General features: G+C 45.3%; 1 protein-coding gene and 1 pseudogene across 2 annotated transcripts; both read left to right on the top strand.

The window, feature by feature from the left end:
• LOC100439529 (palmitoyltransferase ZDHHC6-like) overlaps positions 1 to 4368 on the top strand; it is a 24317-nt pseudogene extending 19949 nt beyond the window's left edge.
• ACTG2 (actin gamma 2, smooth muscle) lies at positions 342 to 27356 on the top strand. Of its 2 annotated transcripts, XM_024242113.3 has the most exons (9): positions 343 to 446; positions 8741 to 8902; positions 9757 to 9885; positions 16057 to 16167; positions 16440 to 16524; positions 20886 to 21047; positions 22098 to 22289; positions 24286 to 24467; positions 27135 to 27356. In XM_024242113.3, exons 2-9 carry the CDS (start codon positions 8777 to 8779, stop codon positions 27276 to 27278), a joined length of 1131 nt encoding a protein of 376 aa, XP_024097881.1. In that variant the 5' UTR covers positions 343 to 446; positions 8741 to 8776; the 3' UTR covers positions 27279 to 27356. The 2 variants fall into 2 exon arrangements, with proteins under 2 accessions (XP_063569675.1, XP_024097881.1); XM_063713605.1 differs by lacking the exon at positions 22098 to 22289 and having other exon boundaries at positions 342 to 446.

The following is a 27356-nucleotide window of genomic DNA, read 5'->3' as shown; positions in this document are numbered from 1 at the left end:
GCAGACCCAGGGGCTGCATGCAGCAGGGCCTGAGGAGGGAGGTGTGGATGGAGGAGGCCCACTGCCATTCTTGGTATGGTTCTCACTCCAGGAGCACAGCTGCATCTGGTCTCACTCTGGGCAGCTTATAAGGCCTGGTGTGAGTTTTGTTTATGCAACTGCAGCATAAAAGGAACAAATCTACCAGCACCAGGGCTGTTGCCACTGAGTCCTTTTGCATACATTTTTCAAATGATAATTCACTCTACCCACCCCCCTTCCCTCCCCCCAGGGCGATTTATTGAAAAAACCACCTTATATGGTAATATTGCTAACACACCGTCAGCTGGCCTTTTTAGGGACTTTGTTTAAAGAAGATCCGCCTCTGGGGTTTTATATTGCTCTGGTATTCATGCCAAAGACACACCAGCCCTCAGTCACTGGGAGAAGAACCTCTCATACCCTCGGTGAGTACTGTACAGCTTTTGCCACCTCTTCCTTTCCGGGGCTGCCTGGCCTCCTGGGTGCGGGAGGTGCCTCCAGATTGGCCTGGCTTCTGTGACGCTGGCCCAGATCACACGCCAGGGCCCTTGGTGGGCAGCGGCCCCTGCAAGCATACTGCAGCCTGCTGGGAAAAGACATCTCTGGCCATGGGACATCCTGGGGCAGGGGCAGCTTGGAACCATGCTCCCTGCCTCAGACTGGGGACTGGTGGGATATAATGCCTGTAGTCTCTACTATCCCTGCTCCCCAGGGCCAGTGCAGATCCCACACCCTGATGTCCTTTGTCTTGGGTTACAATGTCTGGGAGGCTGTTTTAGGGGATCATACACTTTGCAGAAAAGCAGCTTTTCAGAATACTTGAGTCAAAGCCAACAGTGGTCCTGGTGTCTGTGAGCTGTTTAGTCCATGAAATGTCTGTGCTGGGAATGGGAGGGTATTTTCTTCAGGTCCCCTGTGGGTCTCTCTCTGTCCTCTGATCTGTGCTTGGCTGAGGAGAATGGAGGGTTTTTGCAGTCCTTGAAGGCTCTAGGATCATTGGGGGATGGAGAAAATTCCACTTGCCCTGTGGCATCATGAGGTTTCAGGGTAGCAGGAACTTGGGAGCCATCTAGTTCATTCTCCTCTGATGAGGACATTGAGGCCTAGAGACGTACAGCCACTCATCCAAAAGACTCACACCCAACTGTGACCCATTTGCAGGTGTCATTACTCCCCCCAACCCACCCAACACACACAGACACACATGCACAACGAATTAAGAGGAAGATGAGATGAAGGGGCCACTTCCATGTTTGGCATGAGAATTCACTAGCATCTCTTCACAGGTGAGGCAGGCTGGGTGTGGTGGTGCAGGCCTTGAAGGCACACTGCCAGGCTAACAAAGTTACTGAGCGACCTCAGCTTCCTCACCTGTAAAATGGGGGCAAGAATAATAATATCTACTTGGCAAGGGTGTGAGGATTAAATGAGAGAACGCATATATACAGCACTCAGCTCAAGGCTGTCAGGGCCCGGCCCTCAGTTCTCAAACTTTAAGAATCACCTGCAGAGCCTGTTAAAACACAGATTGCCCTATGCCCCACCCCCAGATTCTGATTCCAGTAGGCCAAGATATGGCCTGATACTTGGAATTCCTAACAAGCTCCCAGGCGACGCTGAAGCTGCTGGTCTGGGACCACACTTTGTACAGGGAGGCTCTAAGTGCTCACTTTGATTACTTGAATGTGGGTTTGGACTCTGATACTAACCCTTGGGCTGAAAAGAGGAAGAGCTTCCTGTGACAGAGACGGATGGGTGCTGGAGAAACTGCAATGAACAGTAAGATCCTACATGCCAGGCCTGAGAAAAGGGGATGGGCCATGTGACATCATGACCTTGTGGCGAGATATCCTTCCTCTTTCCCCTTGTTCATTCTGCCAACATTTATTGAGCACTTATTATGGGCCAGGCACTGTCCCTGCTCCTTAGGGACAGTGGAGAGGCTTCTGCAGTTACTGTAAGAGACAGATAAACAGATGAGAACCACGGGGCAAATAAGTACATGAAAGGGGTAAAGGCCAGGAGAAGCCCATCACTCAGCCCAGGAATTATCAGGGAAGACTTCCTGGAGGAAGAGGTGCCTGAGCTTGGTCCTAAAGTAAGGTAGTCCTGGTAAAGAGGAAGTGTGGTCTTTGGGACTCAAGTGGCTCAACTCCACTGAATTTAGATGGCAAGGCAGGAATCAGGTAAAACTAAATTCAGAGGGGTCAGCAGGGCTGGATTACAAGGGCTTTAGACTCTAAAGGATCAGGCTATGGGGAGCCATGGAAGGGTTTTAATCTGGAGGATATCTGTTGAAGGGGCTGCTTTGGCAGCTGAGAGGAGAGTGGACTGGAACAGGGCAAGAGCTCTATTGCAGCATGCGGTGGTCCTGAGCTGGTGGCATGGGTGCCGTGCAGGTAGAAGAAAGAAGGGCTGGTGATAGGTTGGGAGGGAAGAGGGCGGCACAAGGGCATTGGGCGTGGGCTCAGGGTGGGTGGCGTGAGTCTGTGAGGGCAGCTCCAGGCAGTGGCTGTTGATGAGGAGAGCAGTCCTGGAGGTGTGAAGTTGGGGTGCCGGGGGGGGGGGGGGGGCGTTGGTGGGGGAGATGCACAGCAGGCTCTGCAGGCCTAGAGCTCAAGAGAGGGGTCTGGACAGGAGCAGAGCCAGAGGAGTGAATGGAAGGCCGGGTAAGAGCCAGAAGATAAGGCACCCACAACAGATTGTGGAGGATCCAAAATATTACTCAGCAGAGTTGTTTGTAATTGAACTCATGTATATATATGAACCCAGTGAAGATATCCTGAAGTTAATTAGAGGTGCTGTTAGAATTTTCCACCATGGCAGTGTTTTTCATAGACAATTTCTCTCTGCCAGGGTTTCTGATGGTTTGTATATACGTGTAGGCAAATAATAAAAGGCAGAGATGCAGCTGCTTACATGTCACTTGAAGCCCTCACCCAAAAACCTGTCACCGACTATTGCTTGAAATCTCATCATCGCAGAGGCCCTCCTTTTAGACCTAATACTTTCTGTCAAAATGAAAATGTCTTTGAGAACTGACATAAATTCAACTTTCAATAGTCATTGATGTGTGAAAGGATCATTCAATTCCTTTCAATATGACAGGCTTCATCCTGGGAGCAAGTTTTGATGGAGAAGAGTAAGAGAGATTAATAAGAATTATTACTCTTTATAGCCCTTGACGACAGGGATTGACGAGGCCCGGGACAGTAAATATTTTAGGCTTTCAGAGCCTGAAGGTCTCTGTCACAAGTACTCAATTCTACCTTTGTAACAAAAGCAGCCATAGATAATATGTAAGTGAATGGATGTGGCTGTGTTTCAGTAAGACTTTATTTATTAGACTCTGAGATTTGAATGTCATATAATTTCCACAGGTCATGAAATATTTTTCTTCTTTTGCTTTTTTCTCAACCATTTGAAAATGTAGGGCCAGGTGCAGTGCTTGCACCTGTAATCCCAACACTTTGGGATGCCAAGGCAGTAGGACAACTTGAGGCCAGGAGTTTGAGACCAGCCTGGGCAAGATAGCAAGACACTGTTTCTACAAAAAAAAATTTTTTTTGAAATTAGCAGAATGTAGTGGCCATGCCAGCCACATGCCTGCCATCCTAGCTCCTAGGATGAGGAGAAAGGATCCTTGAGCTCAGGAGTTCAAGCCTGCAGTGAACTTGATGGTGCCACTGGACTCAATGCCTAGGTGACAGAGTGAGGCCCAGTATCTCAAAAAAAAAAAAAAAAAAAAAAAAAAAAAAAAAAAAGGAAAAACCATTCTGAGATATAGGCCATACAGAAACAGGCGGAATTTGCCTACCCTGATTTGCAATGTCTACGGCACCTTCATTTCCATTCCGTCATCTTGTGAGATAGATACTATCATTTCCATGTTCTAGCGGAGGAAACTAAGGCCCAGGGAAGGACAAAGGGACTGGGCTGTGGGAAAGGGGAACCAGGAAGGAAAAGAGGATAAAGGAAGGAGGAGCGGTGGGAGGATTTCTAGAGCCAAACTTGTCTCCTTTGTGGTGCTGGGGAGGATGGATTTTAACAGCTCTGCCCTCACATTGGGTTTGAGGTGGCCAGGGAGACGGGTGAGTGAGCAAATGACTTGCATTCATTTTGTCTTTGGTTTCTGGCCACCTTCGGGGCAAGGGGAATAAAAGCTTCATTCCTGAGTCAGTGAGAGCTTCAATGAAGCCCAGATGTCGTTCGCGCTGAAAGAACCAGAACAACTCTCTGCTCTCCGCCAAGCACGAAGCGGTTGTGACCCCAGGAAACCACAGTGACTTTGGCTCTGGTTCAGCTGACATGCTCGAGTCTAGCCACAAATTACCAGAAAGCAGCTGAGGAAAGTTTAGAATTTCTCCTGGCAGAGACGGTCCAGGAGTCTGGCTCCAGGGTGAACCCCTTCTTCCCAGAGCAGCACAGGGCCCTTCGGAGGCTCGACTCCGCCAGCCCTCCTGCTGCCTTCCCCCTGCCTTCCCCGCCCTCGCTTTGCATTGAGTTTTGCCTTCAAAATAGCAGACTCCAAGCCACCTGAAGGGCTGCAGAACAGCGTTGTTGACAGCTTCAAGTCGCCTTGTGGCTTGTCTCAGCTGCTGCTGTGCTTTGGAAACAAAATTCCAGGCTCTCCCTCTTTCTGTGTGTGGGAAACACCGGAGAGAGTTTGGGGAGGGAGACAAAAGGGCTCATTGAAAACCCAGACAGGCTTGAACTGTAAGTCACACAGGAGAGAGGGACGCTGAGGGGACCCTAGAGGGAGACAGTCTCGGAGCACAGCTTTGCCTCTTTGGCTACTTCCTCACTTTGGAGGTTGCTTTCCCCTCAAGGTGGACCACCTGCTAGAACAGGGCAGCACTGCTGTTCACTGGCCAGCTTGGAGAGAAGACTGCCCATGTGATTCTAAGTCAGGCCCTTGTGACCGAACCACCATGAGGCTGGACTGTGGGGACTCGGGTATCCCAGCGGCAGAGCACACCAGGTCTGGGAGGCGATCCACTCAGATGGCAACATTGTCATTCAACATCTATTGAACACCTGCTGTCTTAATCCATGTTTGTTGCTACCACAGAATATGTGAGACTGGGTTATTTATAAACAATGGAAATTTATTTCTCAAAGTTCTGGAGGCTGGGACATCCAAGATTTGACTGGGCACCAGCAGATTCAGTGTCTGTCTGGTGAGAGCCCAGAGTCTGCTTCCAAGGTGGCGCCTTGTTGCTGCACCCTTACGTGGCAGAAGGGCAAGAGAGAGCGAGAAGGGACCAAATTCGCCCTTTTATAAAAAACCCATTCCTGAGAAGGACATTAGTCCATTCAAGAGGGCAGAACCCTGCTGTTAAAATTGGTGACTAAATTTCAACATGAGTTTTGAAGGGGACAAACATTCAAACCATAGCACCGCCTATGTGTTAAACACCCATTTAGGTGCTGGGGCTGTAAAAAGTAAATCTAGGCGTGGCCCTGGCACAGAAGGGACTCCATTTCATAGAAAAGAACACAGACCCTTTTGTTTTAGGGTGCTTGCTGCCAACAGCTCTGGAGAGACAGGCTGAAGCAAAAACACCAAACATGGAGAAGTTATGACGGTTCCCCAAAGTAGTGAGGAAGGCACATCTCAGGCTTGGGAAGTGTCCTCGGTGGGTGCCAGGCCTGCCTCTCCCAGCCTCTTCTCCGTGAAGAGAGCTCTGGCTAAGTTCTTTACCTTCTCTGAGATTTGGAACATACTGCTGTTTGACCTACCAAAGCAACTTGCACCTTTTCTATTGCATTAAATATTTTAGTTTCTACATTGTATGGAGGCTTCCAGCAATTAGTTTACAAACCAACTTATTTATTATTCAGTAACTTTTTTTGATATTGAGATTGTTCCTAAAGTTGATCATTTTAAACAAAGGTGTGAAAACAGGCCAAATCTTTTCATTCACCCATGACTGTTTCACAAAGATAGATTTGTAGAAGTGCTTTTGGGGAATCAAAAGGTGTGTACATCTTTAAGGCTTTTAATAAGTATTTTCAAATTCCCTTTCAAAAAAGTAGTACAATTTAACACTCACAAGCAGTGAACGTGAAGCCAATTCTCCATACCTTTGCCAGCAAGGGTGGCCCCAAGAACCACACACAGTACCCCGGCTAAGGGCAGAGGTAGCTTTTATCCTGGCCATAGCACATTGCTGATGGTCAACAAGACACCAAGTCCTGCTCACAGATGCTAAACAGAGCTTTCTTTTTTTCTTTTTTCTTTTCTTTTCTTTTTTTTTTTGAGATGGAGTCTCACTCTGTCACCCAGGCTGGAGTGCAGTGGCTCCATCTTCTTGGCTCACTGCAAGCTCCGCCTCCTGAGTTCACGCCATTCTCCTGCCTCAGCCTCCCAAGTAGCTGGGACTACAGGCGCCCGCCACCACGCCTGGCTAATTTTTTTGTGTGTGTGTATTTTTAGTAGAGATGGGGTTTCACCATGTTAGCCAGGATGGTCTTGATCTCCTGATGTCGTGATCCTCCCTCCTTGGCCTCCCAAAGTGCTGGGATTACAGGCGTGAGCCACCGTGCCCGGCCACAAGAGCTTTCACAGTTTGGTGATTGAAACCCACAATATAGGAATTCATATTCATTTCATTAAATTTAACCTTGGCTGTGTGTGGTGGGTCACTTGTAATCTCAGCACTTTGGGAGGCTGAGGCAGGAGAATCACTTGAGCCCAGGAGTTCAGACCAGCCTGGGCAACAGAGGGAGACTCTGTCTGCACAGAAAAAAATTTTTAAATCAGCCAGCCATAGGGCATGCCTGTGATCCCAGCTACTTGGGATGCTGAGGTGGGAGGATCGCTTGGGCCCGGGAGGTCGAGTCTGCAGTGAGCTGTGTTCTTGCCACTGCACCGCAGCTTGGGTGACAGAGCAAGACCCCATCTCAAAAAAATATATATATATCTTTTGATTCAGCTCATTTTCTGTGCCTTTTGAGATCTTCTTGGATTTTTATTCCTTCACCCAGTGTATTTAATATTACTCTCTCCAAGCTGTTTTATCTGAAAACTTTATCAACCTGTGCTTTATATTTTCATTCAATTCATTTATAAAAATGTTACATGAGAAAGAGTCAAGAGCAGAGCCCTGAGACATATTGCTGCCTCCTCATTGACACTGACTGAGGCAGCTGCAAATATACCAACTTGTATTATTGCTTAGCACATGGCTTTATCAAGAGGGATATCCTATTCTGGATCTTGTGGGCTGGTTTAGAGAGTGAGGACTCATCATTGGGGCTATGGGAGACATAAGGATCAGCAGAGACAGAGGCAAAGCTGGATTTAAGAAGTCACAGCAGGCCTCTCCCCTAGTGTGAGCCTTGCTTTGAACACATCTGGGAAGGGCTTCCTTTTAGTCTTGAAAATGTTTACAAGCCTCTGCTCAGCGTCAACCTAGCTTTCAGACCTCGCATTCTCAGGCCTGTGGTGCTGTCTCCTCTCTGCTTCAGTATGGTCTTCTCTGTCCAGCTTCTGCACGAGGCCATCTGGGGCCATGGGTCACAAGTTTTAGAAGTTCCGCTCTCCCCGCTCCATGCCATAGGCACCTGCGGTCGCACATCCCGGATAAAACTTCAGCCGGCCTTCTCTTTATGTGCCTGGCGCCTCTCTTTTCTCTGGACTTTTGGAAGTCTGCCTCCCTGGCCCCTCAGCTGGGGCCTTCCCCACTTCTGCCCCGCCCCACTGGGTCCTCCCAGGGTAGGAGGCAATCTCTGACAGTCTTCCGAGGCTCTGTTGCTTCTCCTTCATCACCAAATGCCAGGAATTTGTCAGATGCTGTTTGTAACTCAAAAGAAAGAAAGAAAAAGAAAAATATACAGGAAGGAAGGAAGGCAGAAAAAGAGAAAGAAAGAATGCGTGCAGCAGATGTTGGGAAAGTTAATTTCTTCATTAGTTTGCATCCATCCCAATTCGGATCTCAGCATGGGGGAGGGAATCCTCTGTTGTCCCCATCTGTCGAGGCAACAAACAGTGAGTCCCATCATGGAGTCCCTTCTTTTCCTCTCTCCTCCCAGAGTGCCCCTTCCTCATCAAGGTGCTTCTACCCTTAGGAGTGTACATTTCACCTATAACCACTGCCTATTTTTTCCTTAGTGATATGTTATGCTATTGATTTTTAATTATATAAACTATATGCAAATGCAGCCTCCTTGTAAAAGAATTAAAATATTATAACCCAGCACTTCTTCTCCCAGTTCCTCTCCACACTCCCAGAGGTAATCATGATAATCGGTTTGCTAGGTGTCCTTCCAGAACTTTTGGCCTCTTTCTTTGGCTTGTATATGGCCACCTTCTCACTGCGTCCTCCCGTGGCCTACCCTCTGCAGGCATCTGGATCGTAATTTCCTCTTCTTATAAAGACACCCATGCTACTGGAGTAGTCATACTGGATGACAGCCATATTGCATTAATCTCATTTTAACTTAATTACCTCTTTAAAGACCCTATCTCCAAATACAGTCACCTTCTGTGTACTGGGGGTTAGGACTTCAACATGAATTTTTGGGGGGGTCACAATTCACAATTCAGGGCAGAGGGAGGAGGCTCAACTGCCAGAGAGTGGGAGGCCAAGCCCATGCCTGTCCCTCCTGGAAGTGTGCCCTGGTTGCAGGTAGGGTCAGGCTCCAAAGCCAAGAAACTGTCTCCAAACTGATTTGACAAGTGGCTGACTAGTTCTCTTCTCCCCCAAATCCCAAGGTGCTCCAGTCCCCAGCTCACTCGGCCACACACACCATGTGTGAAGAGGAGACCACCGCGCTCGTGTGTGACAATGGCTCTGGCCTGTGCAAGGCAGGCTTCGCAGGAGATGATGCCCCCCGGGCCGTCTTCCCCTCCATCGTGGGCCGCCCTCGCCACCAGGTGCGTGCTCATCTGGATACCAGGCTTTGAGCCACTAGGAGTAAGCGCTGCACTGTGGAGCCCCTGCTGAGCTGGGGGTTAGGGGAAGGAAGTGTGTGTGTGTGTGTGTGTGCGTGCGCGCGCGTGCACGCCAGGTGTAGGGAGTTCTTTTCTGATTAACTGATAGAGCAGGACCCTTTAAATAGAAATATCCAGGGCCAAAACCAATATACATCAGGCACACAATGACACTATTATGTCTGGCTTACATTTGGGGGGTTGCCAGGTTTGAAAGAATTAAATTATATGGAATTGAACAAACCTCTTGCCTTTAAGAAATTTACACTTTGTGAAGAAACACACATAACTAACCAGAGATCATGGGCTGTAATATAGGTAAAATATTTCACAGGAAGGGAAAGGTGTCACAGAAAAAGGAATACCTGAGAATAAGAAGGATTTCAGCAGGTGGAGAGAATAGCAAAGATTTGGAGATCCAAGCAGGCACAGGGGACTTGAGGAGGATACATACAAGTCGTGTGTGTGTGTGTCTGTGTGTGTGTCTGTGTGTGTGTGTCTGTGTGTAGTAGGATGAGCGGAAGAAGTGTATGGGTGGGGCTTGTTTTATCTCAGAAAACAACATTGTCTGAAGAGAAAGAAGAAAGGCCACCACACAAGATATCCTCCACCTTCTCTTCCTGACAACTTCATACTCACTGGCATCTGCTCCATCCTGTCTCCTGCTATCCTGTTTCCAGGGGAAGAAAGGCTGTTTTTCCCATCCTTATCCTTCTTCAGAGACCTTCCAGTGCCTGAATCCCTCTGTGTGGAACCCTCAGCCAATTCATTTCTCTTTTCTTCTCTTTGCATTGCAGGGTGTGATGGTGGGAATGGGCCAGAAAGACAGCTATGTGGGGGATGAAGCTCAGAGTAAGCGAGGGATCCTAACTCTCAAATACCCCATTGAACACGGCATCATCACCAACTGGGATGACATGGAGAAGGTATCTGTAGACTTCCCCTTAATGAGCCTGCTTTAATGATCACCCATCGTCATGACCCTCGTATCCATAGGACACTGTGCTCTGTCAACTCTCCCTCTAAAATGCTTCTCACTTCTGTCTTTCCTTTCTTTTCAGCCCCACGACCATTTCTCCAACCTAGGCTGCCAACATCTCTCCCTGGACTATTGCAATGGCTTCCTGGCTGATTTCTTGGTCTCTTGCCCTCATTCACCGAATTAATTCTCTACACTGCTGCAAAGCTGATCTTTCTAAACACAGGTCAGCTCATGTCACTCACCTCCTCAGAAATCTTCAGTAGCTCTTCATTAACCAACAGGGGGTTCCTAACTCCCCGTCTTGGCATCGGAGGACCTGTCCCTGCCTGATCCCCATGATCATCTTTTCCTGCAATATTTACTCAGGCCAGTGCTCATCCCTTCTTTAAAATGCTGGTGCTGGCTCAAGAGAGGCAAACAGCTATCTCTCTCATTCTTATCTTCCCTGTCAAGACTTCACATACGTGGACTGATGCTAGACTATGATGATGAGTCTTCAGTGAAAGTTTTTAAGTAGAACTCTCTCAGGGTTTCTAGAAGCATTTTTGTTTAAGAAAATATTGTTGGGGGGGGCGGGATTTTTAAATGGTGGAGCTCATGGTAAACAAAATTATGTGTGCAAAATGTTAATAGAGCCTTTCTAATATTCTTGTGATTAACTCTGCTGACAGTTGGCTGAGTGTTCTTGTTTCTGCAACGCCTGTCTTTGGAAATGTGATGGGGGCTTATTGAGCAGACTGCAACTGGAAATGAGGAATGTTGACTTGAAGTCTGTAATTCACTTATACTTTTCTCTAAATCCTAGATTGAGTCACTTAATGTGAGATAAGTACTGCACATAAAATGCAATAGATTTCACATTATACAGTGGAGTGGGTAAGAGCACGGCCATCAGAGGCACTGGCAGGAAATCCAGGTGCAAATCCCACCCTGTAAGTCTTAGTTTTCCCATTTGTAAAGTGAAGATAAAAAACACTTTGTGCATTAGGTTGCTTTGGAGATTGAATTAGGTAAATGCTTAGTATAATCCCAAGGCATGGAACATACTTATGTGCTCAATAAGTGACACATATGATTCATATATATGTAACAGTATCTAATTTAAAAACATAATAGGCCGGGCACGGTGGCTTATGCCTGTAATCCCAGCACTTTGGGAGACCGAGGCGAGTGGATCACAAAGTCAGAAGTTTGAGACCAACCTGGCCAACATGATGAAACCCCGTCTCTACTAAAAATACAAAAATTAGCCGGACATGGTAGCAGGCGCCTGTGATCCCAGCTACTCGGGAGGCTGAGGCAGGAGAATCGTTGGAACCTGGGAGGCAGAGGTTGCAGTGAGCCAAGATTGTGCCACTGTACCCCACCATGGGCAACAGAGTGAGACTCCGTCTCAAAAAAAAAAAAAAAAAAAAACCCACATAATAGAGGCCAGTGGCTCACGCCTGTAATCCCAACACTTTGGGAAGCCAAGGCAGGAGGATAGCTTGAGGCCAACCTGGGCAACATGGTGAGACCCTATCTCTATGAAATAAAAATCTAAAACTTCACTGGGCATGGTAACACATGACTGTGGTCTCAGCTATTCAGGAGGCTGAGGCATGAGAATCACTTGAGCCCAGGTGGTGGAGGCTGCAGTGAGCTGTGTTCACGCCACTGCACTCCAGCCTGGGTGATAGAGTGAGACCATGTCTAAAAAAAAAGAAAGGAAGAAAGAAAGAAAGGAAGGAAGAAAACATAATAGACAAATAATAGACAAACTATTTTATTCACAGTAGTGACAATGTGTGAACTCTTTAAAGAAACCCTTAAAAATAAGTTATGTGCCTTAAGGCCGGGCACAGTGGCTCATACCTGTAATCCCAGCACTTTGGGAGGCTGAGGCAGGCGGATCACTTGAGGCCAGGAGTTCGAGGCCAGCCTGGCCAACCAACATGGTGAAATCCTGTCTCTACTAAACAATAATTAGCTGGACGTGGTGGTGGGCGCCTGTCATCCCAGCTACTCCAGAGGCTGAGGCAGGGGAATCACTTGAACTTGGGAGGTGGAGGTTTCAGTGAGCCAAGATCACATCACCGCACTCCAGCCTGGGCGACAGAGTGAGACTCTATATATATATTTTTTTAAAAAGTATATATGTATAAATATAAAATCATTTCATTATATATCTATAAATCATTGTGTGTGTGTATATATGTATGTATGTATATATATATATACGTATATATATGTGTGTATATATATATATATGTGTATATATATATCTCTTGTGTGCCTTAAAAGAAAAACCAAATTGGGTAAAAGTGTCAAATGTCCTCAAATTAATTTATAGGCTCATTGCATTCCAATAAAAATTATGCAACATAATTCTAAAGTATGTTTGCAGAAATAAATAACAATTACGAGAACAAAATGAATTTTTTAAATTATGAAGGAAGACATAATGTAATAAAATACAATATAAATTATAAAGTTAAAACAATTTGATACCAGCAAAAAGGTAAAGAGGAAATATATAATAAATGAAACTTCCAGCATCAGAAAGGAGGAAAGGACTAGTCAACAAATTATTTCTGGGACAACTGATTAGTTATTTTCGGAGCTGGAGAATCTTGGTTTATAGCCCTAAGCTCATACAATTTCACCAAACACATGTCAATTAAATATAAAAGTTGCATGTAAACATTTAAATTACCAAAAATATAATACCGTTAATGTGAGCATTTCATCAAATTTCTGGTAAGAGTGGTCAGAGAGAAAAAGAATGACAAATTTGACTTCTTAAAAAATCATAACTTTTAATATCTCAAAAATAACCAAATTTAAAAGCCAAATAACAAATTGCAAAAAAAAAAAAGTGAAATGAGGGATTAATATGAACAGTTAATGCAAACTGACAATTAAAAATATAAAGTGTCCCCCAGACAAATAAAAAACAGTTAATTAGCTGAAGAGAAATTATGAAAAGTTGCAAATGTGAAAAAATTTAAACTCATTTGAAACAAAAAAATCAAAGTAAAATAACTAGGTATGATTTTTACCTATCAAATTATTTCATATTTTAAGAGAGCACTGAATTCAGGTAAGAATGGGGTAAAACAGCCACTTTTTTATTTTGAAGTAAAGAGTGGTTTAGCCTATTTGTTAATAACAGAAATCAGAAAGTCTTCCAATTGCCATGTTCTTTAGCCCAGTAATTCCACTTTTAGAATCTTCTTCTTTGGAAAACATCCTGAATACAAAAAATAAACTGCAATATGCACAAAGATAACTATCATAGGATTATTTATAACCAAAAATCAAAGACACCATGAATAGTAATGTGATTAAATATATGATAGTATATGATAAAATGTTATATAAGCATTTCCAAAAGTTTGTTTAGTTTATTAAAAATAAATATTTATTATGAAAAGTGAAATAATTTATGTTATAAAAACAAATTTGAACATAGTATAATAATAATATAATAAAGGAACATGAGATAAATAATGATAGTAATAAATTTAAAAATACATAAAGACAAAAGATTAGGAAAAAGAAAGAAGCCAAAATGTTAACTGTTGGTTGTTAGGTGATGGACATAGGGGAGATTTTTATTCCATTAAAAAAATTTTTGGCCGGGCGTGGTGGCTCATGCCTGTAATCCTAGCACTTTGGGAGGCCGAGGCGGGTGGATCACAAGGTCAGGAGATTGAGACCATCCTGGCTAACACGGTGAAACCCCGTCTCTACTAAAAATACAAAAAATTAGCCGGGTGTGGTGGCGGGCGCCTGTAGTCCCAGCTACTTGGGAGGCTGAGGCAGGAGAATGGCGTGAACCTGGGAGGCGGAGCTTGCAGTGAGCCGAGATTGCGCCACTGCACTCCAGCCTGGGCGACAGAGCGAGTTTCCATCTCAAAATAAAAAAATAATAATAATAAATAAATAAATAAAAATTTTGAGATAGGATCTTCCTCTGTCGCCCAGGCTGGAGTGCAGTGGTACAGTCATAACTCACTGCGGTCTTGGCCTCCTGGGCTCAAGGAATCCTCTTGCCTCTGTCTCCGGTGTAGCTGAGAACACAGGTGCACACCACATCCAGTTGATTTTTTAATTTTTTGTAGAGTCAGGGTCTCACTTTGTTACCCAGGCTGGTCTCCAACCTCTGGGCTCAAGCATTCTGCCTGTCTCAGCTCCCCAAAGTGCTGGGATTACAGGCATGAGTCACCACACTCGACCTTAAAAATATTTTTCTAACTTTAAAAATTATCAACATCTTTAACTTTTAAGGTACAAAAACTCCAAAAAATAAACTAAAATCAAGTGCAGATGCTTGAGCCCAACACCCAAGGATTCTAGTTCAGTGGGTCAGATGATCCCAGGTGACTCTGAGAGAGGGCCTTGAGGAAGCACATTTTAAGTAGCATGGGGTCCCCTCCTTAAGACCAGTTGTTGTCCTTTAGGCTCCTGTGCAACGCTCACAGTCCAGGGCCTCTGCCTGTGCCATTCCCTCTGCCTCTGATGCCTTTTGCAACAGCCTCTGGAGACCTTCTTTTGCCCTCAAGGCCCATTTAAATCCCTCAGATAATGAATTACTCCTACCTCTTCCTTCACTTAAAATGTGGCTTGTGTTTTTCTTTTTGTTTGTTTTGGTCTTTTTTAAACATCTCTCTCCCCTCTGGACTTTGCAGCCGAGAATTGGGTGCCATGTCTGATTCATATCTGCCCTCATCACACTTACCACCATCTTAGCACAAACCTGGTGGTCCATAAATACATGGGTCTAGTGGCATCAAATGACCCTGTGCCTCACCTCTGAGGAAACCAAAGCCCCATGTCCCTGCTACACTTTGCCCAATCCCTCTGAAAGACTCCTTTTTGGTCGTACTTGATCACTGAAGAAGGAACTGGACACAGGAAGAAATTAACTTCCTCTAAAACAGTGGTTCTTTTTTATTTTTGAGACAGGGTTTCACTCTGTCGCCCAGGCTGGAGTGCAGTGCCATGATCACAGCTCACTGCAGCCCTGACCTCCTGGGCTCAAGCGATCCTCCTGCCTCAGCCTCCTGAGTAGCTGAGACTACAGGCAGGCGCTACCATGCCTGGCTAATTTTTTATCTTTTTGTAGAGACAGGCCCACAGTATGTTGCCCAGGCTAAGCAGTGGTTCTTAACCAGGATGATTTTGCTTCCCAAACGACATTTGGCAATGTCTGCAGACATTTTTTATTGTCACAACTGGAAAACTGCTGCTAGCATCCAGTGGGTGGAGACCAGGGATACTGGTCGGCCCTCCACAACAAAGAATTATCCAACCTAAAATGTCATAGAGCTGCTATTGAGAAACCCTGCTTTAAAGCACCAGCCTGGCCAATAATAGCCAGTGAAAATTAAGCCCAAGTGCCTCAGTCAGATTCTCAGCAGGAGGTAGTGTACACTCAGTTGGGGTTTTGAAATTGTTTGACAGTGTATACTCAGCTGGGGTTTTACAACTGGTTAAATGAATGTCCTACAGAAATGTGCATAGGGTTAAGGCAACTACAAAGGGATGTTGAGGCACCCAAGAACCAGCAACAGAGGGAGCTCTCACACCCCTAAACATGAAGGGGTCAGGTGACAAGGCAGTGTCATTGGAGCTTAGTGACAGCTTGAGCTCTGAAAGAGGGGCTGCCCAACAGGAACTGTGCTCGTGGAGGGCCACACCATTGTCAAGAGATAGACCCTGACTTCTTTTGCCCTCCTACTTTCCAGCCTCTTGCAGGAATCTTCTATCAGCCCAATATAGCCGGAAGCCAGAAAGCAATGAACACTTGAGTGATACAATGTGCCTTGCATCACTCAGTGCACAGAGGCAGGGGACAGACTGTAGTAGAGTGAAGAAGAGGGAAGGTCAAATGGAAATAATGGACACATAGAAAATACTGGTTCCAGGTCTGAGTCCTGCCTGGGGCCCTGTTGAGAAGGAGTATACCCTTTAAATGTCAATCAGAAATCCCCAGGGCTGACCATTCTCCTCTCCAGATCCATCCCATCCTGTGTAACATGGTGCCACACTCTCCCAGCATGGGAATGTCAATCAGAATTTTCCAGCCATTGGAAGTCTGCCAGGCTCATATGGCTTTTGTCTCCACTAGATCTGGCACCACTCCTTCTACAATGAGCTGCGTGTAGCACCTGAAGAGCACCCCACCCTGCTCACAGAGGCTCCCCTAAATCCCAAGGCCAACAGGGAGAAGATGACCCAGGTAAGAAGCCAGGAAGACTTGAACACTGGCACAAGAATGCAACATGGGTGCTTGGCCAGATACTTTTTCCCCTTCAAACATCAGCGCAACAGAACTCTCTGAGGACCTGCTATGTCTGTAGTCCATGCCAGGCCCTGGGGGGAGTGGGTGTGGAATAATGAACTACCAAACTGGCATAGTTCCTGCCCTTAATGAGATTACAAACCATTCTACAGGCCAAGAAGTGCTGTGATTTTTGCCAAATAAACTTTTATTCTTCATTGTCCTTTAAGATCATGTTTGAAACCTTCAATGTCCCTGCCATGTACGTCGCCATTCAAGCTGTGCTCTCCCTCTATGCCTCTGGCCGCACGACAGGTGAGTAATCCTGTAATCCATTCCTTTTCTGACATCAGGGGAGGCAGGGAAAAGCTGGGGTCTGGCAGAGGCTCCTGCTCGGAAGAATCAAACGGACTGCTGAAGTCCAGGCAAAATCTTGCTTAGGAATAATAGGTGAGAATGCCCATGTGGAATGCCAGATGTGAGCCTACCTGGTATAGTTGGAAAAAACATCTAGCAAGAACTGTTTCCCTCACAGTAATAATTCCAGGAGCTTCTACATATACACACATTCCAACAATACTGGAATGTTTCTGCTTCATGAAGCAGAAAGAGTAGAACCTGTGGTGGTGGAAATGTAAGTGCAGTTACACATTGCTTAATGACAGGGATACGTTCTGAGAAATGTGTGTCATTAGGTGACTTTGTCACTGTGGGAACATCAGAGAGTGTACTTGCACAAACCTAGATGCTATAGCCTACTACATACCCAGGCTGTATGGCGTGGCCTATTGCTTCCAGGCTGCAGACAGTATAGCATTTAACTATAATTAATACTGTAGGGAACTGTAACAGAATGGTTAGGTATTTCTATAGCTAAACATATTGAAACATAGAAAAGTTACAGTGAAAATATGGTATCAAAGACAAAAAATGGTACACCTGTGTAGGGCACTTACCATGAATGGAGCTTGCAAGACTAGAAGTTGCTCTGGGTGGGTTAGTGAGTGAGTAGTGAGAAAATGTGAAGACCTAAAACGTTACTGTGCACTACTGTAGACTATAAACACTGTACGCATCGGCTGTACTACATTTATAAAAATATTATTCTTGGCCAGGCACGGTGGCTCACACCTGAAATCCCAGCACTTTGTGAGGCTAAGGTGACGGATCACCTGAGGTCAGGAGTTCCAGACCAGCCTGGCCAACACGGTGACACCCCGTCTCTACTAAAAATACAAAAATTAGTTGGATGTGGTGGCAGGCACCTGTAATCCCAGCTACTTGGGAGGCTGAGGCAGAAGAGTCACTTGAACCTGGGAGGCAGAGGTTGCAGTGAGCCAAGATCACGTCACTGCCCTCCAGCCTATGTGACAGAGAGAGACTCCATCTCAAAAAAACAAATTATTCTTTCTTCAATAATAAATTAATCTTAGCTTACTGTAATTTTTTTACCTTATAAACTTTTTAATTTTTAAAGCCATTTTTACTTTTTTTGTAGTGACAGTAATAGGAAAACATCTTTTTTCTTCGACTTTTTTTTTTTTGGGAATGGAGACTTGCTCTGTCACCAGGCTGGAGTGCAGTAGTGCGATCTCAGCTCATTGCAACCTCTGTCTCCCAGGTTCAAACGATTCTCCTGCCTCAGCCTCCCATGATTTTTTTTTTTTTTTTTTTTTTTTTTTTGAGATGAAGCCTCACTCTGTCACCCAGGCTGGAGTGCAGTGGTGCGATCTCAGCTCACTGCAACCTCTGCCTCCTAGGTTCAAGTGATTCTCGTGCCTCAAACTTCCAAGTAGCTGGGACAACAGAAGTGCGCCACCATGCCTGGCTTATTTTTGTCTTTTCTTTATTTAGTAAAGAAAAAAAAAGGAGTATACCCTTTAAATGTCAATCAGAAATTTCCAGGGCTGACCATTCTCCTCTCCAGATCCATCCCATGTTGGCCAGGCTGGTCTCGAACTCCTGACCTCAAGTGATCTGCCCACCTCAGCCTCCCAAAGTACTGGGATTACAGGCGTGAGCCATCGCCCCCAGCCAAAAATATTTTCTTTATTTATATCCTTTATTCTACAAGCTTTTTTCTATTAAATTTATTTATTTATTTATTTTACTTTTAGAGCTTTTTTGATAAAAACTAAAATATACACATTAGCCTCAGCCTACACAAGTTCAGGATCATCAATACCACTGTATTTCATCTCCACATCTTGCCCCACTGGAAGGTCTTCAGGATTAATAACATACATGGAGCTATCATCTCCTATGATAACAATGCCTCCTTCCGGAATATCTCCGGAAGGACCTGCCTAAGGCTGTTTTACAGTCAACTTTTTTTTTAATAAGTAGAAGGAGTACACTTTAATGATTAAAAACATAGTATAAGAGGCTGGGTGCAGTGGCTTATGCCTGTAATCCCAGCACTTTGGGAGGCCGAGGTGGGTGGATCTCTTTGAGCTCAGGAGTTCAAGACCAGCCTGGGCAACATGGCTAAAACCTATCTCTACAAAAAATACAAAAAGTTAGCCAGGCATTGGTAGCTCATGCCTGTAGTCCCAGCTACTCGGTAGGCTGAAGCTGGAGAATTTCTGGAGCCCAGGAGGCAGAGGCTGCAGTGAGCTGAGATCTCACCACTGCACTCCAGCCTGGGTGACAGAGTGAGACCCTGTCTCAAAAAAACAACAACAAAAAAAAGATAGTATAAGAAATACACAAGCCAGTACTAGTACCATGGTCGTTTATTATCATTTTCAAGTATGTTGTACATAATGTATGTGCTGTACTTTTATACAGCTGGAAGCGCAGTAGGTTTGTTTACACCAGCATCGCCACAAACACGTGAATAAAGCGTTGCCCTATGACGTGATGTCAGCTATGATGTCATTAGGCAATAAGAATTTTTCAGCTTCCTTATAATATTATGGCACCACCATCGTGTATGTGGTCCGAAGTTGACCAAAATGTCATTATGTGGACATGACTATATGTGGCCTTGGTATAGAAGTGTGCTCAGGGTAACAGAGGAAGTCTCAAAATAAAATGGTCTTTAATAGGAACTTGACAGCTTCCATAAACATTTGTTTAAACATTCATTAATCATTTATTCACTGATTTATCCATTCATTCATCCATCATATATTTTCCATTACTCCCTACAATGTGCCAAACATGGTACCAGGCCATGGGCACACACTGACAAATGAGACAGACTTCGTCATTATGGAGCTAACAGTTTAGTGGGAGATAGACAAAAGTAAAAGATAATTTCACTGTATGTGATAAGGACAATGATGGAGAAATGCATGACATATACAGTTTCGTATCCTGTGCTTTGCACTTTGTTTTTTGTTTTTGTTTTCATTTTGAGACACAGTTTCGCTCTGTTGCCAAGACTGGAATGCAATGATGTGATCTCAGCACACCACAACCTCCACCTCCCGGGTTCAAGCGATTCTCCTGCCTCAGCCTCCTGAATAGCTGAGATTACATGCACCTGCCTCTGCACCCGGCTAATTTTTGTATTTTTAGTAGCGATGGGGTTTCACCATGTTGGCCAGGCTGGTCTTGAACTCCTGACCTCAAGTGATCTGCCCGCCTTGGCCTCCCAAAGTGCTGGGATTACAGGCATGAACCACCATGCCCGACCTTGCACTTTGTTGCAAACATCATGTTTAATAGCCACGTGGTAGTCATTGTATGATGGTTTCATTATTTATTTATTTTACCATTTCTCTATTGCTGGAGCTTTAGGTTGCCTCTCATTTTTATTATAAAATATGCCATGATTCAGATCCTTACACAAGAGTAAGTTACTGGTTTCTGGACATTTATTTTGCATCTGGCCCTTACTGAACCATCTAACTAGGTCTAATGGTTTCTTAATTGATTCTGTTGGGTCTTCTATATAAAACCACATTATCTGCAAATAATGACAATTTTGTTTCCCTTTGGTAGTCATACCTCCTATTTCTATTTTCTGTTTCACTGCCATTGGCTAGAACATCCTGGACAATATTAAATAATAGTGGTGATATTGTAATGTTTTCTCATCAGTTATGATGTGGCTGTTAGATTAAGAACTATAGGCTGGACGCGGTGGCACATGCCTGTAATCCCAGCACTTTGGGAGGCCGAGGCAGGTGGATTGCCTGAGGTCAGGAGTTCAAGACCAGCCTGGCCAACAGAGTGAAACCCCACATCTACTAAAGATACAAAAAATTAGCTGGGCGTGGTGGCAGGCACCTGTAATCCCAGCTACTCAGGAGGCTGAGGCAGGAGAATCGCTTGAACGTGGGAGACAGAGGTTCTAGTGAGCCGAGATTGTGCCACTGCACTCCAGCCTGGGCAACAAGACCAAAACTCTGCCTCAGAAAAAAAAAAAGTATGCAATGTAGACTTAATGCAAATTGACAAGTATGCATTACCAGTAATGTGTTTCAAGGAATACAAAAAAAGGACACATTTTACTTGACTTCTAGAGGCCTACAGTCTCATTGGGGGGGGGAAAAAGTGACATACATAAAAAATAAAAAATATGATTGATGATTCTTGTGATGGGTGAATATTCTTAACTGGTAAAGGAAAATATGGTAGTCAGAGCTCATTGGTAACAGTCCTAGAAAGAGACTGATGAAAGACAAGAATAAGATTTTTATAAGCCTGATCCTCTCTGTCCACAGGCATCGTCCTGGATTCAGGTGATGGCGTCACCCACAATGTCCCCATCTATGAAGGCTATGCCCTGCCCCATGCCATCATGCGCCTGGACCTGGCTGGCCGTGACCTCACGGACTACCTCATGAAGATCCTCACAGAGAGAGGCTATTCCTTTGTGACCACAGGTATCCAGCCCCTTTGTGGATACCACAGGTATCCATCCCCTTTCCTGATTCTGACTGGAGCTCAGAACCAATCTGGTTTAGGACCAGAAGTTCTCAGAACCAATCAGAATTCTGTGACTCTGTGTCTTTAAACTCTCCTGAGACAGACTGGGAGGCCTTAAGCTGGGGCTGGGCCTCTGTATAAGACCAGATAGTCATGGAAGCAGTCCCTCCTTCCCCAGAGACCAGCTGCCTCTGTCCATGTCCACACCAGGACTAGGGCTAGTTTCCACAGGGCTGAATGGTACTGAAGATCTGCTGATGCATTTCATTACCTAGGGATACCTTTGGTTTGAGGACAAATTGAATAAGTGAGGCCCGAATTTCTAAGGGGAAGGTGTCATGTGGCCCACCTGGGCAAGCGGCATTTTTAGGTGGGAGCCTCTCTAGATTCTGTAAGATCAAACATCTAAGTGAGTCTAGACCAGAAATATGTCCTGCAAAGCCCCCGGGAAGGCCTAAGGCTTTGTCAGAAATCTCATGCAAAGTCCTGCTTGGGAATAAAGACTTGAGACTCCCTCTTTAGAAAGAAGAGTAGAAGAATTAAGATTGAATGGAGTGACCCTTGACCCTCTTCGCAGCAAGCCTATCATCATCCTATGACTGAATCTAAAGTAGATATGAGGCCAGGCGTGGTGGCTCATGGCTGTAATCCCAGTACTTTGGGAGGCCAAGGCAGGCAGATCACTTGAGGTCAGGAGCTCTAGACCAGCATGGCCAACATGGTGAAATCCTGTGTCTACTGAAAACACAAAAATTAGCCAAGCTTAGTGGCGCATGCCTGTAATCCCAGCTACTTGGGAGGCTGAGGCAGGAGAATTGCTTGAACTCAGGAGGCAGAGGTTGCAGTGAGCCAAGATAGCACCACTGCACTTCAGTCTGGGTGACAGAGTGAGACTCTGTCTCAAAAAAAAAAGAATAAGGTAGTTGTGAGAAGGTTTTCATGGAGATCAAAATGGGACAAACTAACAGAGCTCAGTATTCACCTTCTGTCATTTCTGCTCCTTCCAGCTGAGAGAGAAATTGTGCGAGACATCAAGGAGAAGCTGTGCTATGTGGCCCTGGATTTTGAGAATGAGATGGCCACAGCAGCTTCCTCTTCCTCCCTGGAGAAGAGCTATGAGCTGCCGGATGGGCAGGTTATTACCATTGGCAATGAGCGCTTCCGCTGCCCTGAGACCCTCTTCCAGCCCTCCTTTATTGGTGAGGTGCTGCCCACAGTCCCTGCCAATCTCAGGAGGGGAGGGTGAAGAGGTGGGTGAGGTATGGAGAGAGAAACACCAGGAGTCATGGCCACCTTGTTAATTACATACACATATCTCACATTTTCCTAGGAAGGACCAAAAATGTATTTAAAAAAATAGGGAAAATCTCATTTTAAATAAAAGGGAAAGGAAACGAAGATACAAGAAAAGCAGAACAGGAAATATAACATGAAACTAAGAATGAGGTTAAAACACAGAAAGTTTGTAGGCAGCAATGTGGCAAGGTCAGGTTGTAGTTTAGCAAGATTCTTCTATCTACAGTGTGGAATCATATTGCATGGATAAAAGACCAGAGGCTTGGCCAGGCGCAGTGGCTCACACCTGTAATCCCAGCACTTTGGGAGGCCAAGGTGGATGGATCACGAGGTCAGGAGTTCAAGACCAGCAAGACCAGCCTAGCCAAGATAGTGAAGCCCCATCTCTACTAAAAATACAAAAATTAGCCAGGCACCTGTAATCCCAGCTACTCGAGAGGCTGAGGCAGGAGAATCGCTTGAACCATGAAGGGGGCGGAGGTTGCAGTGAGCCGAGATCGCACCACTGCACTCCAGCCTGGGTGACAGAGTGAGACTCCGTCTCACAAAAAAAAAGACTGGAGGCAGCTGGGTGCAATGACTCACACCTGTTATCCCAGCACTTTGGGAGGCCGAGGCAGGCAGATCACTTGAGCCTGTGAGTTTGAGACCAGCCTGGGCAACATAGCGAAACCCCGTCTCTATGAAAAATACAAAATTTAGCAGGACATGGTGGTGCATGCCTGTGGTCCCAGCTACTCAGGAGGCTGAGGTGGGAGAATCTCTTGAGCCCCAGAGATCAAGGCTGCAGTGAGCCGTGATTGTGTCTCTGCACTCCAGCCTGGGCAACAGGGTGAGATTCTGCCTCAAAAAAAAAAAAAGAGGTAAGGAGACCAGGCAGATGGCAAGAGCTAGTTTGGCATGCAGGACCTTTTGCTCCAGAAGACAGTGATGCCAGGCTACAGTAGCTGGATGTCAACCTGCAGGCAATGGGGGACTGTCAGATGACATGACGAGTATATCCATACAATGGAATCTTATTTGGCAATAAAAGGGAATGAAGTATTTATCCATGCTGTGACCTTGAAAACATTATACTAAGTGAAAGGAGCCACACACAGAAGACCACATGGTGTATGATTCCATTGACAAGAAACATCCAGAATAGGCAAACCTCTAAAGACAGAAAGTGGATTCGCTGTTACCTAGGGCTGGGGCAGGGATGGAGAGGAAAATGGGGAGTGACTTCTATTAGGTATGGGGGTCTCTTTTGAAGTTATTAAAAATGTTCTAAGATTTGGTGATGTTTGCTTCTGTGGATACACTGAAAATGACTGAATTATATCTCAAAAAGTTATGAAAAAAGAAAGATGATATAACAAAAGTGTTCCTTTAGAAATATGCTTCAGGCAACAGTGTAAAAGATCAGGCCGGGTGTAATGCCTCACGCCTGTAATCCCAGCACTTTGGGAGGCCGAGATGAGTGGATCACAAGGTCAGGAGATGGAGACCATCCTGGTCAACATGGTGAAACCCCATCTCTACTAAAAATACAAAATTTAGCTGGGCGTGGTGGTGCGTGCCTGTAATCCCAGCTACTCGGGAGGCTGAGACAGGAGAATCAGTTGAACCAGGGATCAGAGTTTGCAGTGAGCTGAGATCGTGCCACTGCACTCCAGCCTGGCAACAGAGTGAGACTCCATCTCAGAAAAAAAAAAAAAAAAAAACATCAATCAGAACTGGGGACAATAAAGGAAAGGCCACGACAAGGAAGGGGGTCTGATCTTATAATCCTTTTGGGAGATATTAAGGTTCTGAACTAGGGTAATTGCAACAATCGAAGAAGTGTCATTTGAGGAGCTGGAGGTGTGCATATTTATGAAGTGATGCCTGTTGACCAGACACTGTGATCTCCACTAGGCATGGAGTCCGCTGGAATTCATGAGACAACCTACAATTCCATCATGAAGTGTGACATTGACATTCGTAAGGACTTATACGCCAACAATGTCCTCTCTGGGGGCACCACCATGTACCCTGGCATTGCTGACAGGATGCAGAAGGAGATCACAGCCCTGGCCCCCAGCACCATGAAGATCAAGGTGGGTCTTGCCTCAGTTCTCTCCATCCTGTTCTTTGTATAAAGTCTTGCCTACCTGGGAGTTCCTCGGAGGCAGGCTGCCAGACCTGATAACTTGCTGGTCTCCTGGGTTCAATATCATCCTGGACTGGAGCCGATTTTATCCTAGGGAATTATGTTCCTTGGGCATTGATGGGCTGAAGACCCACTTAGCATGGATCTCAAACATAATCCCAGGAATGTCACATGAGAAGAGACTGAAAGAATTTGGGATGATGAGAATATTATCCAGGTGTGATGGCTCATACCTGTAATCCCAGCATTTTGGAAAGCCAAGGTGGGAGGATCACTTGAGCCCAGGAGTTGAAGGCTACAATGAGCTCTAACTGTGCCACTGCACTCCAGCCTGTCTCTAAATATAAATTCAGATAGATCCTGTCTCTAAAAATAAATAAATATATAAATAGGATATTGAGAGGGTTAAGAAGGAAATCAGGAGATGGGAAATAGAAGGAAAGAAAAGAAGGAGGTCACACTATGGTATCTTTAAACTTTATTGCTCCAGAGGAGGGTAAAATTCCAAAGAGTGGATGTTTGGTCATAGGGCCAGCTCTGCTTCAAACTCAACAGGGACATTCGTTGATTCCTGAACATCTCTGATCTACTGTCCCATCTTGGCCATGCCCTTCCCCATACTGCCTCCCAAACAGGGCCTCTCGCCTCCTGGGCATCTGCAGGATGGGAGCTTCTCTTCTGCCTCTGGTCTCCAAGCAGTCACACAGACATTTTTACCTCCTTCTAGGAACTTTGCTGCTAACAGCTTTAGAGAAAGAGTTGGGAATAGAAATAACACATTGGTTGAAAGTTACAAAGTCTCACAATAAAGCTGGTCTCTGGGGAGTAGGCCTGATGTGAGGATATGTGTTCTCAGTCAATATTCTAAGAACCTTCATGAAGGAAGGCTTCCCCGGGCCTTCCCCCTGCCTAACAGATGGTGTTCATCACAGAGAAATGGAGCAGACCAGCAGGAAACTGGTGAGACCTTGTGGGCTTTTCTCACCCAGAGCCACAGGAATGGTGCATTACTGAGGCCTGTCCTATGGAGAGCTGTGCCAGGCCTGGGGCAGGGGCTTTTTACCAGGACTGTGTGTCAGTATACCACGCCTAGCCTCACTCCCAGATTCTGGTCTAACAAGTCTGAATTGCCCCCCGTCACCTACACTGATAAACCACCACCAGTGATCTGATGCATTTCCCAATTCATGAGCCACAGCTCTGACTTTAACAGTATGTGCCAGCCTTCATGGAGTTTAGGATCTAATTAGTAAACATGATCAATACCAGGACAATCTAAATAAGAAAAGCGGAAGGGAAAGGACACTCTAAGCAGAGGAAGTAGAAGGAGCAAACGTGTCCAGGCAGGTGTGTGCTTATATGAGCACCTATCCAAATTGGACAGCAGGATTTGTATAGGGGAACTGGAGGAGATAAGGCAAGTTTCAAGGACATGGAAGAACAGATTTGGGGTGGGGGTAGTGCTTATATTTAGGACCACCAACCTAAGAGAAGCTAGAGTTTTCTCAAGAGAAGTGTCCAACAATAAAATTTGTTACCTTGCTAGTGGCTGTGCATTCCCAGTCCTTGAAATAATCTGTTCAAGGAGCATTTGTGTGACTTTTGTCTGCCTGGATAATAAAATAACTTCTAAAGATCCTTCTTATTCTACAATTCCATGATCTCTGTGATTTAGGGAATATGAAAAGAGACTCTACGGCAACAACAACAAAAAAAACCAATTTATTATCTGGTTTGCTCTAGCACTGAATTCTTAGACTCCTCCAAAACTGGAAAATTAGTTGAAGAATCATAGTCCTTCTGGATCCCCTTTGAGGTAGAGTTCAAAGTTGTTTGACCTGACAATGAATTTCTAAAAGCTAAGCCCAGGATTCCTAGTGGAAAGCATGAACAATGTAGATATAAATTTGAGGACTTCTGAGATAATTGGCTGATGACAGATAGCTCAAAACAGGGTTTGGGAAGACTGGTTTATATTCAAGAATGAACGAAGCCCAGCCCAACCTGCCCATGCATCCAAACTCCAGGCAAGAACAGAACAAGGTTTCCCTTATAGATATTTGTATCGGTCAGCTATTGCCGAGTAACAAACAACTGTGGAATCTCAGGGGCACCTAACAATAAGCATTTACTACTCGTGCATCTGTGCATCAGCTGGAAGTTAGCTGATCAAGGTCAGGCTTGGCTAAGTGGCTCTGAATTAACTGCAGGTCTAGCCAGCTCAGGTCAAGTCCCTATTTCTCATTAATGGGCCCAGGCTGAAGGGCTAGCTGCTCCCCAGGGTCAGCTCTTCTCAGGAACATGGCAGAGCAAGAGAACATGCCCAAGTACACAAGCATATTTCAAGCCCCTGTTTGTGTTATGTCTGCTAATATCCCATTGGTCAAAGCAAACACAATGCCCAGCCTCACAGGGAGCAGTGCACTCTTCCCATGGAGGGAATAAGGGAAGAGTGGGGAAGTGAAGGTTTTGAGCAATAATCTAATCTATCACAATGTTTCTCGTGTTCTTTTCTGACCATGGGGCTCCCCTTTTCTGGGATAAGTAGATTTTTGGACCACCTTGCTTATTCCCTTGGGAACTGATCATGATTCACCACATTTGTTTTTTGCAGATTATTGCTCCCCCAGAGCGGAAGTACTCAGTCTGGATCGGGGGCTCTATCCTGGCCTCTCTCTCCACCTTCCAGCAGATGTGGATCAGCAAGCCTGAGTATGATGAGGCAGGGCCCTCCATTGTCCACAGGAAGTGCTTCTAAAGTCAGAACAGGGTCTCCAAGGATCCCCTCGAGACTACTCTGTTACCAGTCATGAGACATTAAAACCTACAAGACTTA

Source organism: Pongo abelii, chromosome 12, assembly GCF_028885655.2.
Source record: "Pongo abelii isolate AG06213 chromosome 12, NHGRI_mPonAbe1-v2.0_pri, whole genome shotgun sequence".
In the NCBI taxonomy this organism is placed as follows: domain Eukaryota; kingdom Metazoa; phylum Chordata; class Mammalia; order Primates; family Hominidae; genus Pongo; species Pongo abelii.
Note: the sequence above shows the minus strand (reverse complement) of the source record. Positions and strands in the feature narration are given on the sequence as shown.